Source organism: Ictidomys tridecemlineatus, chromosome 12 (assembly GCF_052094955.1).
Source record: "Ictidomys tridecemlineatus isolate mIctTri1 chromosome 12, mIctTri1.hap1, whole genome shotgun sequence".
Taxonomy (NCBI): Eukaryota; Metazoa; Chordata; class Mammalia; order Rodentia; family Sciuridae; genus Ictidomys; species Ictidomys tridecemlineatus.
The window spans coordinates 58,929,379-58,941,964 of NC_135488.1; the positions used below are offsets into that span (position 1 = coordinate 58,929,379).

General features: G+C 44.6%; 1 protein-coding gene across 2 annotated transcripts in view; it reads right to left on the reverse strand.

The window, feature by feature from the left end:
• Positions 1-2,956: 2,956 nt before the first annotated feature.
• Hk2 (hexokinase 2) overlaps positions 2,957-12,586 on the reverse strand; it is a 59,717-nt gene continuing 50,087 nt past the window's right edge. For both annotated transcript variants that reach the window (XM_005329391.3, XM_078028960.1), the window contains 6 exons: positions 11,273-11,368; positions 10,684-10,783; positions 10,400-10,583; positions 9,646-9,801; positions 8,244-8,477; positions 2,957-5,532 (listed from right to left, as the gene is read on the reverse strand). In XM_005329391.3, the coding sequence (XP_005329448.1) occupies positions 5,388-5,532; positions 8,244-8,477; positions 9,646-9,801; positions 10,400-10,583; positions 10,684-10,783; positions 11,273-11,368 (915 nt within the window). In that variant the 3' untranslated portion in view covers positions 2,957-5,387. The remainder of the gene's footprint in view (positions 5,533-8,243; positions 8,478-9,645; positions 9,802-10,399; positions 10,584-10,683; positions 10,784-11,272; positions 11,369-12,586) is intronic.

Here is a 12,586-nt window from a genome sequence, read left to right on the forward strand (position 1 = left end):
GTGGAGAATATGAATGAAAAAAGAGAGTGAGGACAAAAGGAAATAAGAAAATAAAAAAGCAAGAAAAGTTTGTGCAATGATGAGAAATTACCCTGAAAGGATAAAGCAGTGGCCTTCTGCTCTTGGGGCCCAAGCTATAAAGAAAACAAAGCAACCAAGAAAGAAAAAGTTGGATGGTCTTGGCTGAACCTAGAAAAGATATTTCTAAGCTGTGAGTAGGTGGTGTATGGACCTTCTACTTGTTTGAAAGCAACAATTTCCCCATGGTGAGGGATGGAGCATGAGCATGGAGGATCCAGCGCTCTGAGACCCTCCCATGCAGGAATTCATCTTAAGAAACTTAGAAAATTATATACTGAACATCTTGTCTAGTATTAGGGCCTGGGGAGAATTAAGGGTCTATGCCACCCCAAACCCCCACCCCACAAGGGAGATGACAGAGAAACTCTTCTGAGTCTTCAAGGGAACCCACAGAGACCCAAGGACAGGTACCAACACTACACCTGCTGTCATATAGCATTTTTTTTTTTAACAACAATAGGATCATAATACAGTCATATCCCTCGGTATCTTGGAGGATTGATTTCAGGACTCACCAAGGATACTAAAATTCATGAATGCTTAAATCCGTTATATAAAATGGTATAGTATTTGCATATAACCTCCACATATCTTCCCATACAGGAGAACATAGATGTCTAGACGAGTTGTAATACCTAATATAATGTAAATAGTTGTTATCCTGTATTGTTCCAGGAATGGTAAGAGCTTACATGTGCAAACATCAAGGCCTAACTACATTTTCAATTCTCAATCCGTTGGATCCCAGGATGCAGGTCCCTCAGAGGGCATCTGTTCAGGTTCTAACACACTTGGGGCATGAAGCAGCATCCTTTGAACATTGTCCTTGTTATTATTCTTCTATAATGCCTATAATATTCTTTGATAACCCCATATAATGGTCTTATCAAAGACCATAATGTAGGGCACATGCCAGTTACTTTGCTAATTGCTGAGGCCCAAGTCATCCCCCCTCCCTGATCTTTATCCCATTTCCCAACTAGGTTCAGCCATCAGGAAACACTGCAGAACACTAAAAGGTGGGAGGGAGAGAAACTCTGGTACCTCTACATCCCCCACCCAGTTTTCTGGTTCCAGTTACTGCCTCTTCACTGCCCCCAGCTTTTGCACTCTGATCTAGGCAGCAGGATAGAAGCACCTTTCCCTTTTTTTTTTTTTTTTGTTGGTATCAGGGATTACATCCAGGGGTGCTTAACCACTGAACCACATCTGCAGTCCTTTTTGTATTTTATTTAGAGACAGGGTCTCACTGAGTTATTCAGGGACTTGCTATATTGTTGAGGCTGGCTTTGAACTTTTGTCAATGGACCTTTATTTTTTATTTATTTTTTTGCAGTGCTGAGAATCAAACCCAGTGCCTCACACATGCTAGCTAGGCAAGCTCTTTACCACTGAGCTACAACTCCAGCCCCAGAAGCTGCTTTTCTTGATGTCATAATTTCTGGGTTGCTTCTCTGTACTATTTGGCTTCTCCACTTTCCATCCACCTGTATAATCACATCACTAAATTAGAATGTTTGGAAACACTGGAGACAATTGTTTTTACTATCTGGACCCTGAAACAGGGTAAGCCAAACAGTTTCTTTTTAGCTATTATAAACCATATAGTCAAAAACTTAGTTCCCAATGTGTATTTCCTTAGCACAAATTTCTGGAAAATTATGCAAAACCTAGTTTATATATATATCCTATTTCCCCTACTGAACAGGTTTTACCAATTTATACTTTGACCAATTTACCAACTTATACTCCCATGATCTCACCACTTTGTTAAAAACAATAGGAACTAATTTTAATTTTTCCTTCATCATTGGCTCTATATTATGCTCTTAGCCTTGATCATTTTCCTTTCTCAGTTATTGTCAAGCAATGTTGTCAGTGTCAATGGGCATCACTAGGGAATCTGTTCCCCAGATTTGTGTTTCACTTCTTGGGAGCCTGGTAGGGAAAGACAGGCAAGTGCTTATTGGTTCACATCAGCACTATCATGCTCAAAGTAAACCATATCTGCCTATTGAGGACAGCTAGGACCCTGGGAGTGAGGCTACATCCCAGCCCAATTGTCTGAGCAGGAGAAGCTGGACTAGCCATGGTTCTTTGTGAAGTTTGACATCCAGGGGTCAGGAGTAACCCAGGAAAAGTTGCCTTTCAGTTCCATTAGGACTGGGTTTTGGAGAAGGGAAATCTATGGGATAACTCTTGACTCCATGCCTGTCAAGTTCAGTCACTCTCCAATTCTCTTCAGTCACTCTCAGTCACACTCTTCAACTGAGTCCACATCCAAGGATTCAACCAACCAACCTTGGATCAAAAATATTCAGGAAAGCTGGGCATGGTAGCATACACCTGTAATCCTAATGATTTGGAGGCTGAGGTAGGAGATTGCAAGTTTGAGGTCAGCCTCAGCAACTTAGCAGGTCCTTGTCTCAAAATAAAAAATAAAAAAGGACCAGAAATGTAGCTCAGTCCAATTCCCATCTTTAAAAAAAAGAAGGATGGGGGAGCATTTGCATCTATATTAAACATGTACATTATTCCCTAAACAATACAGCTTAACAACTATTTACATAGCATTTACATCATATTAGGTATAAGTAATCTAGAGATGATTTAAAGTATGTGGAGGATATATCATAAAATCTATGCAAATACTACACTATTTTATTTTTTTCTATGAGGGACTTGGGCCTCCAGATTTTGGTATCTTGAGGGTATCCTGGAACCTGTCCCCCATGGGTACTGAAAAATGAGCACACTCTCAAAATCAAGATACCATCAATGATTCATAGACTGGCCAAAAGGTAGTACAGTGTCCCAGAGATGACTGCCTTCTTTAAAATGCATTTGGAAGATTTTGCTCAGATCACACTTTGAATATTTTGAAAAATGTTAAAATTTATTAATATAATAGTTAACATCACATAGTTAATTCAACTACTTCTCTATTGTACATAGTGACAACAATCAACATCTTCACAAGACTGCATGCTCAAGGATTTGAGATGATCCATATTCAGTGCATCCCAGTTGAAGATTGAGATCCACTGTATCTACGCCAAGCAAAGTAGTATCATTGAGGGGGCTACCAGCCCAATGCCAGGAACACAGACAGTCCATGTGTATGGTCCATTGCTCTCGTTTGGAAACCAATAACACATCTTTAATAGGCATACACACATCTCTACCTTAGGGGGAAAAAAAGTATAATTTCATAGACAGTGCCTAAGTTTTAAAATTTACAAAGTCACAATTCAAAAATAAAATTCATTTGTATTTCACAGGCATCCTTTAGGGACCCACAAATCTAAAGCTGGCCTTCAGTTTTCATTGCATTTGGAGGCACCCATATTTTGGATCAATAACTGCAGATGGAGGCAGCAGAGGAGTAACATCAGACAGGCACAGTAAGAATGGAACAATCAAGGACCTGTGCCCTTTCCTCTGTGCTTCCCAGAAGGAGCTGGGCAGTTTTTACTAATTTCTACTCCATCTTATTAAAAAATGATAACCGGGCACTGTTCTCAGCACAAATTTGAAAAAATGGGCAAAAACTGGGTGTGATGGAGCCGTGGATTTCTTCTCCATCTTTCCGTTTTTGTCCTTGTGTCCTACTTAATAGTGGTACAAGGCCATTCCCTCTCTGTTATGTTGTATCCAGGTTTAACATCTGTGCTGATTCATATTTTAGGGCAGAGTGGGCTTTCAGGTTCAGAATTAACTGCACTCTTGGAAAGAGTATGGCAGCTATGATACCACGGTCCATCCCTGCCAACAGTATGAAATAAATACTGTGTATAAAAAATAAACACGGGTCAGCAGACCAAATGCCAGCGCAGCCCAAGGAAGCACATAGACAACATTTCTTATAAAACATTTACAAAACAAACCCAAGGTGAAATTTGCCAAGAAGGCACAAAATACACCAAAAAATGTTGTCCCTGAGGTTTTGTTTGTTTGGTTGTTTAATTGCTTGGTTTTGGTTTGATGTTGACGATTAGATACAATTAAAAAAAAAATTTTTGGTGGCTTCCTTTATCTTGCCACACAGCTTCAAAATAGTACTGACTTTCCTAAGAATAAAAATTTCTATAAACAGTGAGTCTATTTGAAATGCTTCCTTTGGTTTCCTTTGGTTAGCATCCCATGGAATATTGCCCCAGGAAAGTCTCTTGACAGATTAGCCAGTTGCTGTGGTTTCTCCAATCCATGGGCTCAGCCTTGGTCTCCATCCCTGCCTTCCAGGCATTTCCAAATCTGTAGGGTCAGGAGGAGCGAGAAAGCGGATGCTTTTCCATTCACTCACCCCGGAGAGGCTTTCCTTCTCTTCCCACAGGCGAATGAGGTATTTCTAAGTAGCTAGTCAATGTCTTCACTTTCTGTCCTTAACTGTACTGATCTACCAATGAGTCTAAGGAGACCCTGCATATCTATATACAGAACAAATTAACATATAAATACATTACATACAATCCGCCGTTACATGATGAAGGAGCAGACCTACTTCATGAACTAAATAAATTTCAAACATAAATTAAAATGAAAATACAGTGTCTCCACTTTTGCGGGTAAATCTTTAAAAACAAACCAAAAGGCTCCCCCCCTCCCCCAAAGGTCCACTGCTCATGAGTGATCCAAGCACCCACAAGGAGAGGCAGCGACAAATCCATATTGCAGGATGCATCTGGCTTTGGTGTCATCGCCCAGATGCGGGATTCCTCAATTCCAGTTTCAGTAAATGCTGGAATCCACGGGGCAATGGCAGGTTGAGAAAGCGCTGCCACACGGATTTCCATGGGATCTCCCTCCACTGCCGTGCTTCCTCCTTCCCCACATCTGCCTGCATGAGGATCAGGCTGAGTGACTAGCAGAGACCTCCTGGATCTCTGATGGGAGAAACAGTATTGACATCCTTGCAGGGGGATGCTCTCCAACTAGAAGTACCCCGTCAGCCCCAAGGGGAGGCTAGCCCCAATCCTTTAGGATTGTACAGAGACGTGGAATTCCAGGAGAGGGGGCGAGGCGCTAAGGATTATTGTCATTATTTTTTTTCTTAAGTTGTATGAGAACCAATGGGAATGGTTGTGACCAGTATGAACAGTCCTGGCTTCTGTATCTCAGGAAGGCCAAGACTTGGGCACAAAACTCTACAGTGAATGTAAAAAAAAAAAAAAAATCTCAATCCGACGGGGTCCTCTCTGCCAAGGAAAAGCTGAGGGGACTGTGTCTCTGACACAAGAAGATGACTCCTTATAATTTAAAACAGGGAAGAGGGGGAAGCAGAGAAGTCCCTTCCAAATTCCAGGGTTCTATCGCTGTCCGGCCTCCCGGATGCGACAGGCCACGGCAGTGATGAGCGCGGCCCCCTTCCCACTGCCGTCCTCTGACTCCAGGAAGGACACCTCACATTTGGGGGCCAGGTCCTTCACCGTCTCATGCATGACTTTGGCAAAACTGGAAAAAAGGGGGAGAAAGACAAAAGAACAAAGCACCTTAGTCATGACAGATTTGTGTGCTCAGAGGTGAGGTGCTAAGAAGTAATGCTGGCGATCCACGGGTAATTAAGAGGAGGAGCAGGACAGCTACACGGTGGGTCTATGTATTTGTACCAGAAAATTAAGCCTGGGAGATGCTAATAATCTGTCCAAGTGCAACATCACAGTGTACCCACTTAGCTCTTAGCTCAAGAGAGCTAAGATTTCACTCTAGGACAAATGCCTTGGGATTCTGTTGAATTGTGCTCTTAAAACTAATCAGTAAAAGAAGTTCAACAGTCCTGTGAGCCACCTATGAATCTTGCAGAAGTGTGTAACCTCCTCTGCAGGGGAGGACCAAATCCTGTGCATGTGGTTTTTATATTTTCCAAGGGTTATCACTTCACATCAGACCTACACCGACTCCAAAATGCCATTGAAGGCAAGAGGGGCAGATGTATAGGGTTTCTGTTAGGACATTACAGAGATCACAGATCATCTTCATATGGGACTGAAAAAAAGAGACAGTCACCATGCAACCCAACCCAACCCAAGAGGGTCAGGATGCCCTCCCATCTGTGAAGCTGAGGATGCCCCGTCCCAGGGTTGGGGGCTAGGTTTCCATACCTGCTATAGTTGGGATCTAAAGTCCCCTGAAGTCCCTCATGTAAGAGGTGGGAGGTTTTTAGGTCACTGGGGTTATGCCCTTGGAGGGAATTGTGGGACTCTGGTCTCCCTTTTTCTTTCTTTTCCACTTTCCAGTCACAAGGTGAGCAGTTTGGCTCCACACACACTCCTGCCATCGTGTGCTACCTCACCACGGGCCCCAAAGCAGCAGGGCCAACCAGTCTTGGACTGAAACTTCCAAAACTGTGAGCCAAAATAACCCTTTCCTCTTTATAAGTTGATTATCTCATGTATTTTCCGACAGGAAGAGAAAGCTGAATAAAAGTCCCTTTCCCAACCCTCATCTGGAGCCAAGAACCCTATTTTTACAATGAGACTTATCACTGAGGAAAGGGACTTGGATTTTTGGAGGTTCCCCTCTTTTCACTAATAGTGCAGACTCAAAGAGCCTCTTAGGTCATTAAAATAAATGTGGTGACAGCTCAACTCCTAATAGCTAAACTATGGAACCAACCTAGGTGCCCTTCAATTGATGAATGAATAAAAAATGTGATTGATATAAAATTATATATATGACTATTACTCAGTCTTAAAGATGAATGATGGTATTTGCTGGTAAATGGATGGTGCTGGAGAATTATGCTAAGCAAAATAAATCAATCCCAAAAAACCAAAGGCTGATGTTTTCTCTGATATGTGGATGCTAATTTAAAATAAGGGGGTGGGTTATGGGGGTAGGAAGGATAGTAGAATGAATCAGACATTACTACCCTATGTACATATATAACTATAAAACCAATGGGATTCTACATCATGTACATCCAGAAGGATAAGAAATTATACTCCAACTATGTGCGATGTATCAAATTGCATTCTACTGTCGTGTAGAAATTAAAACAAATAAACATTAAAAAATTATCAAGTAGCTGCTATGTAGCTAGTGTATAATACTGTCCAAATATATTGAAACTATGTTTATAAATAAAAATATCGATATAAACATTTTGATTTAGGAAAAAAAAATACACAAATGTGGGGAGAGGTGGTCACAATTCAATCCAGGATTCTCCACCCTCCCTCCACCCCGCGGGTGCTGTGCAGGCCGGGCACTGCTCTACTCCTTTAGCTTTTAGCTGAAAGGCTTCCAGAAGAGAGTATGTGGGCTACTTCTGACTTCAAAATAAATTATACAAATAACAAGTGAGAGAAGACAGAAGCAAAATGGTAATAAGAAGAGACAAAGGAGAAGAAGAGGGAAACAAGGAACACAGTCGAAAGAAAGGGGAACTTGGTATTTCCATATTGAGGGCACAGCAAAGGGCCAGGCAGCAAACCCTTTCAGTGTCACAGGCCATACTTCTCCTGGGCAGCACAAAAGCGGCCATCGACAGCCCATAAACACATGAGTGCCATTCTCTTCCAATAAAACTTGATTTACAGGAGCAATCATGGCTATTAATTACTAATCCCCTGCCCTGGACCATAGGGGGAGAATCTTGCTTGAGTTCCAGCATGTTTGCTAGAACATTCAGAGCAGCACTGTTTGTAAGAGTCAAAATCTAGAAATAATCCACATAAAACATACTTGGGAGGCTGAGGCAGGAGGATTGCTCAAGACCCAGCAGTTTGAGACCCTGGACAACATAGCAAGACCTCATCTCCAAAATAAATAAACAAACCATAAGTGCTGTGTGAGAAAAGCCAGTCACAGAAGAAGCCATGTGATTCTATTCACGGCAAGTTCAAAAATCATGCTCAATTTCTAGCGTATGTTTACTAAACAATATAGATGTGTAACATAGAGACCCGGGGAAAAGAAAAGCAAGAGACTGAGTTGGGGCAGCCCTTATTCCTGGCAGGGGAGGGAGAGGGTGCAATTGCAGGTGTGTGTGTGGGGGTGCACACTTTCCATACTGAAACACAGGCCTGATTCTGGTTCTGATTATTGATCTTCAAACTATAAACATTAAAAACACTATTTAGAATGACCAATAGTTTTCTATAAAGTTAAAAGGGGGATGGGGACAAAGACAAATCGATAAAGGTCTGGGATCAGGCACTCACTGAGGATGTAGCTTGTAGAGGGTCCCATCCACACCCACTGTCACTTTGAGGGTGTCCAGCCCACGGTTTTCCCGTATCTTGTCCACAACAGCAGCCATGCCTGCGCCACAGAGCTGGGCTGCCCGCCGTGCCACCACGGTGCACACCTCCTTGACGATGATGCTGTCGTCACAGGTGCTCTCGAGGCCCAAGTGGTGCAGGATGGCACGGACCTGCAGCAGGGCCAGGCAGTCGCTGGGGTGGAAGAGACAATGAGTGGTCAGTCAAGAGCAGAGAGGGCTGGAGACCCCCCTCTCCCAGGATGGCTCTTTTATCCTAGGAGGCTCTCCAGGGGTCCGGGCCTTGGGGACCAGGCCCTACAAGGTGGGCTCTGATCACGAACTCAGAGCAGTGCTCATCCTGCTGGACCATGCTCACTCTTCCTGAGAGTGACAGGAAATTTTAAAAGAAGGTCCTCATTCTACTTTGTGCAGGGAAGGTAGAACACTGTCACTACAAAGCATATCGAAACACAAAGGAACTTCACTGTCTACTCATTTGGAAATAATAAAGACAGTGGCCATGCCAGCATGCGGCATTTCCAGCTGCAGAGCACGTTCATGTCTCTTCTCTCATTGCTGTCCCTGGGTCTTCAGGACAAGCATTAACTTACTAGCATTACACTCCTGCTTGATTTCCATTCCCCACACTGGGCAGTCTGCATTCTGCTTGTGCCCTTTTTATGAAATAGATGCACATAAAATTGTAGTGAGAAAATAAACCCTATTTTATAAAGAAAAAGAGACCCGGAATTTTCTTATCCATCAGCTGAGCAGACTCTGTTCACTGATGCAGGTGCCCTTGGGGCCCACTCAGGTCAGTAACCCAGTTCCTGGTCTATGCCTTGAGAGTAACATAGCATTAATTTTTTAAGGGCTCTGAAATTCACCATTCTAATTTGGAGCAGAATTTTCTGCCCTTAGACCAGAGGACAGAGGCTTCACTCTAACAAGCCACAACATAGCATGCCTCTGTCCTGCCTGAGGATTACTTAGTCCTTGATAGAGTGAAGCCTGTCCTTTTTAATCAGTCCTCATTGCCTGATTATTGCAGCCAGCAGTGAAGAAGGATCCCCAAGCCAAGCATGGATGCTTCATCACATTATTTTCCTCTGCACATTTTAATTTATATCCTATGATCAGGTTATCTTTCTTGTTCTGCTATTTGATCTAAAATACAACAATATCCCTGTTCATGGTCCCATGCTATGCTCTGCACCATCTTTCATGTGTGAGCCACTAGATTGACTTGTGTGAGCCCTGCTCTGATCTCACTTGAGCTGTGAAATCCTTCAGCTTGTCTGTCTGTGAGGAATACACAGGACATGGCCCCATCCTCCCCCAATCCCTAAATAAACTCTCACCTCTCAATCTGAGACAAGAACTTTGTTTCAAAGATTCCCCTTGTCTTGAGCCGCTCTGAGATGCGGCCGCGGAAGAGCAGCCCACGCTTGGTGAAATCGATAAGGATGTTACGGACAATCTCGCCCAAGTACATGCCACTGATCATCTTCTCAAACCTGAAATTTACAGAGGTTAAATCGGAAGGTAGTAGGATGTGTTGAGACAGAACGAAAAGCGGAGGGCAGCATGGCGGGAAAGGAATGCCACTTCATTCATCCGGCGGGATTCCTATGTCCTCTCACTCTGATCCTCCTCTACCTTCAGCAAAACTGAGCATGGTGCTCTCGCTTCCTCCCCTCTCCACCCCCCCCCCACCACCACCCATGGGGCTTTGTGATGCTGGCCAGTTCCAACAAGAGAGGGTGCTAGACACTGGATGGCTGGGGGAGGAAGAAAGGATTTGCTCCTGTGTGGGCTGCCCCAGCAATGCTGTTTCACCCCAGGAGCAGCAGTGGTCCACTCATCATTTGTCCCTCACAGACTCAGCCCTAGGTTTTGATCCCACCCCCACCCCCATTCTCCCAGGCCTCGCAGTGGAAGCAGCTTCCTCACGTTTACTGACTCAGAACTTTCCAAGAAACCATTGTCATCTCAAGCTAATAAGCATCCTTGTTATTATCTTTATTATTATTATTATATAGTCTGGTGGAGACTCCCATCACTCATTGCTATCCAGTTCTGGGATACAAGGCTCACACCTAGTTGGGTGCCTACCTCTGTTTGCCTGGGTTGAGCGAAAGATCATCCACAGCCTTGTCAAATTCCGTGCGGAAGTCGTCCAGGCACCCATTGTCCCCGAAGGCGCCCCATTCCATGTTGACGCACATCCGCCCTTCTTCTCCATCCACCAGTTCCACGTTGCGCATCTCCTCCATGTAGCAGGCGTTGCTACCGGTGCCTGCCAATCACAGGGGCACCAGGTCTCACTCAGCTCCAGCCTCCCACCCACCCAAGGCTGTGCCCCCGGCCCCTGTGGGGAGGATGGTTGATATCCTTACCAACAATGAGGCCAACCTCACAGTGAGGGTCTTCATAGCCACACGTCATCATGGTTCCAACTGTGTCATTAACCACAGCCACCACGTCCAGGTCAAACTCCTAAGAGGGCAGAAGCAGATGCCTAGTCCACAGGTGAACCTCCACATTTTCCCTTCAGACATCGGCAAGGACACTTACATGTATATAAAATACATCTCAAATGCTGTGACTCACTCCCTCATTTCATATGAGGCTCGCTCAAGGCTTGCATGAAGACTTCCCTAGTTGTGCTGCTATTAAGATTGCCACTTCCCTGCTCACTTGATCTGTTCTCCTTGTCCAACTTCATTTTTCTTAGCCCTTAATAACAGTTGCCATTGGGTTATGGGTTTATGTTTGAGAACAAGTGTTTTTTTGGTTGGTTTGTTTTTTTGCAGTCACTTCTGAATCCCCACACCCAGAACAGAGCTTTATGCACAGTAGACACTCAACCGTTGCTGAGCTGAGTGACTACATCAATACTTCTGCCAGCCAAAGCAACTGCACTCAATGTTGCCCCTCACAGATCACTTCAGGCATCAAGGAATCAATGCCTGGGGTCTCCTTTACCTCTCGCCGGTGGATGGCTTCCTTCAGCAGGGTGACCACGTCCTCACCCTCGCATCCAGATGCCTTGAAGCCTTTGGTCCACTTAAGGAGGATACTCTAAAAAGCACAGAGAAGACCTCAGAGAAGGGCTCCTGGGTCATTTCTGGGTTCTCAACCTCATAAACTAGACAGATTCCCTGGAGTAACCAGCCATCTCACCTACCAGTGATCCTCAACCTAAGGTTGTTGCTTGGATTTACTGAGTACTTCCTGTGCACCAATGCTGGTGCATGACATGTGCTACACCATTTAATCCCCACAGCCATCTATGGAGAACATTTATCATAATAACACCCACCTTTTACAGGTAACCCAGGCACCCAGGTGACTTGCCTAGGCCTAGTTTGAAGCTAGGAGCAGGACTCACCTCCAGACCTGCTGACTCCAATCAATGGCTCACAAGCACTGTGCAAATGTCCCAACACATGTTTCCTTCACTGGGCAAAGCAGTTTTGCCCTGTCCCTGTCCTTCACTTAAATCAGAAGGGCCAGCACGTCTCTTAATTTTTCATACTTCTGTATCCAGTGAACGAGTACCTGGCCACAGCTGGGGAAGTGTCTAGACCTCACACTCCTCCACATTTCTCAGTGAGGAAGTTCTCTAAGGCTTCTCAGAGTCCTCTGTGGGCCCATCTTTAATGTGGCCCATGTCACAGGGCCATCTGGAAGTAGATGCCCGGTGGCTTTGCACGTGGGAGAAATCTTTGTTCACTGGAGCCCTCTGTGCTGCCAACCACCAGGAACCAGTGTCAGCACTCCCAGATCCATTTCCCAAGAGGCTGGACCCACCAGTGGACTGTGTACTCACTACCGCCCACTTGCATGGTGTCCCCAGGCCTTGCTTGGTGGTTCATGCCCATCACCTTGGCATCTCATCCACCTGGATGTGTCACACCATGATCAGATCCCGAGAGACTCAGAAGAACAAAGCGCATCCCTGTGGAGCCTTGGTTTACACACCCACATTCAGACGAGGGTGTGCTCACCTCCACCCATCTCTCTCATCTACACATTAGCTTCATATCTCTGGCAAAAGTTCGGCGCTTTAAAATTTATAGAATGTTCAAGTAACATCACTTCAGGTAATCCTTATAAAAAGACAGGAACAGGCCCCAACAGCTGGGGAGACTTGCCCAAGGCCAGTGGCGAGTAAGCACAGCCAGAGGCCCTCGGGCCTCCTGAGCACCTGCTAATACCTCATCATCAGGATGACCTCATCGGCTAACAGATAGAATTGTCTTTCCCTTTGTTTGCTGTTCATTTTTATGATCCTAG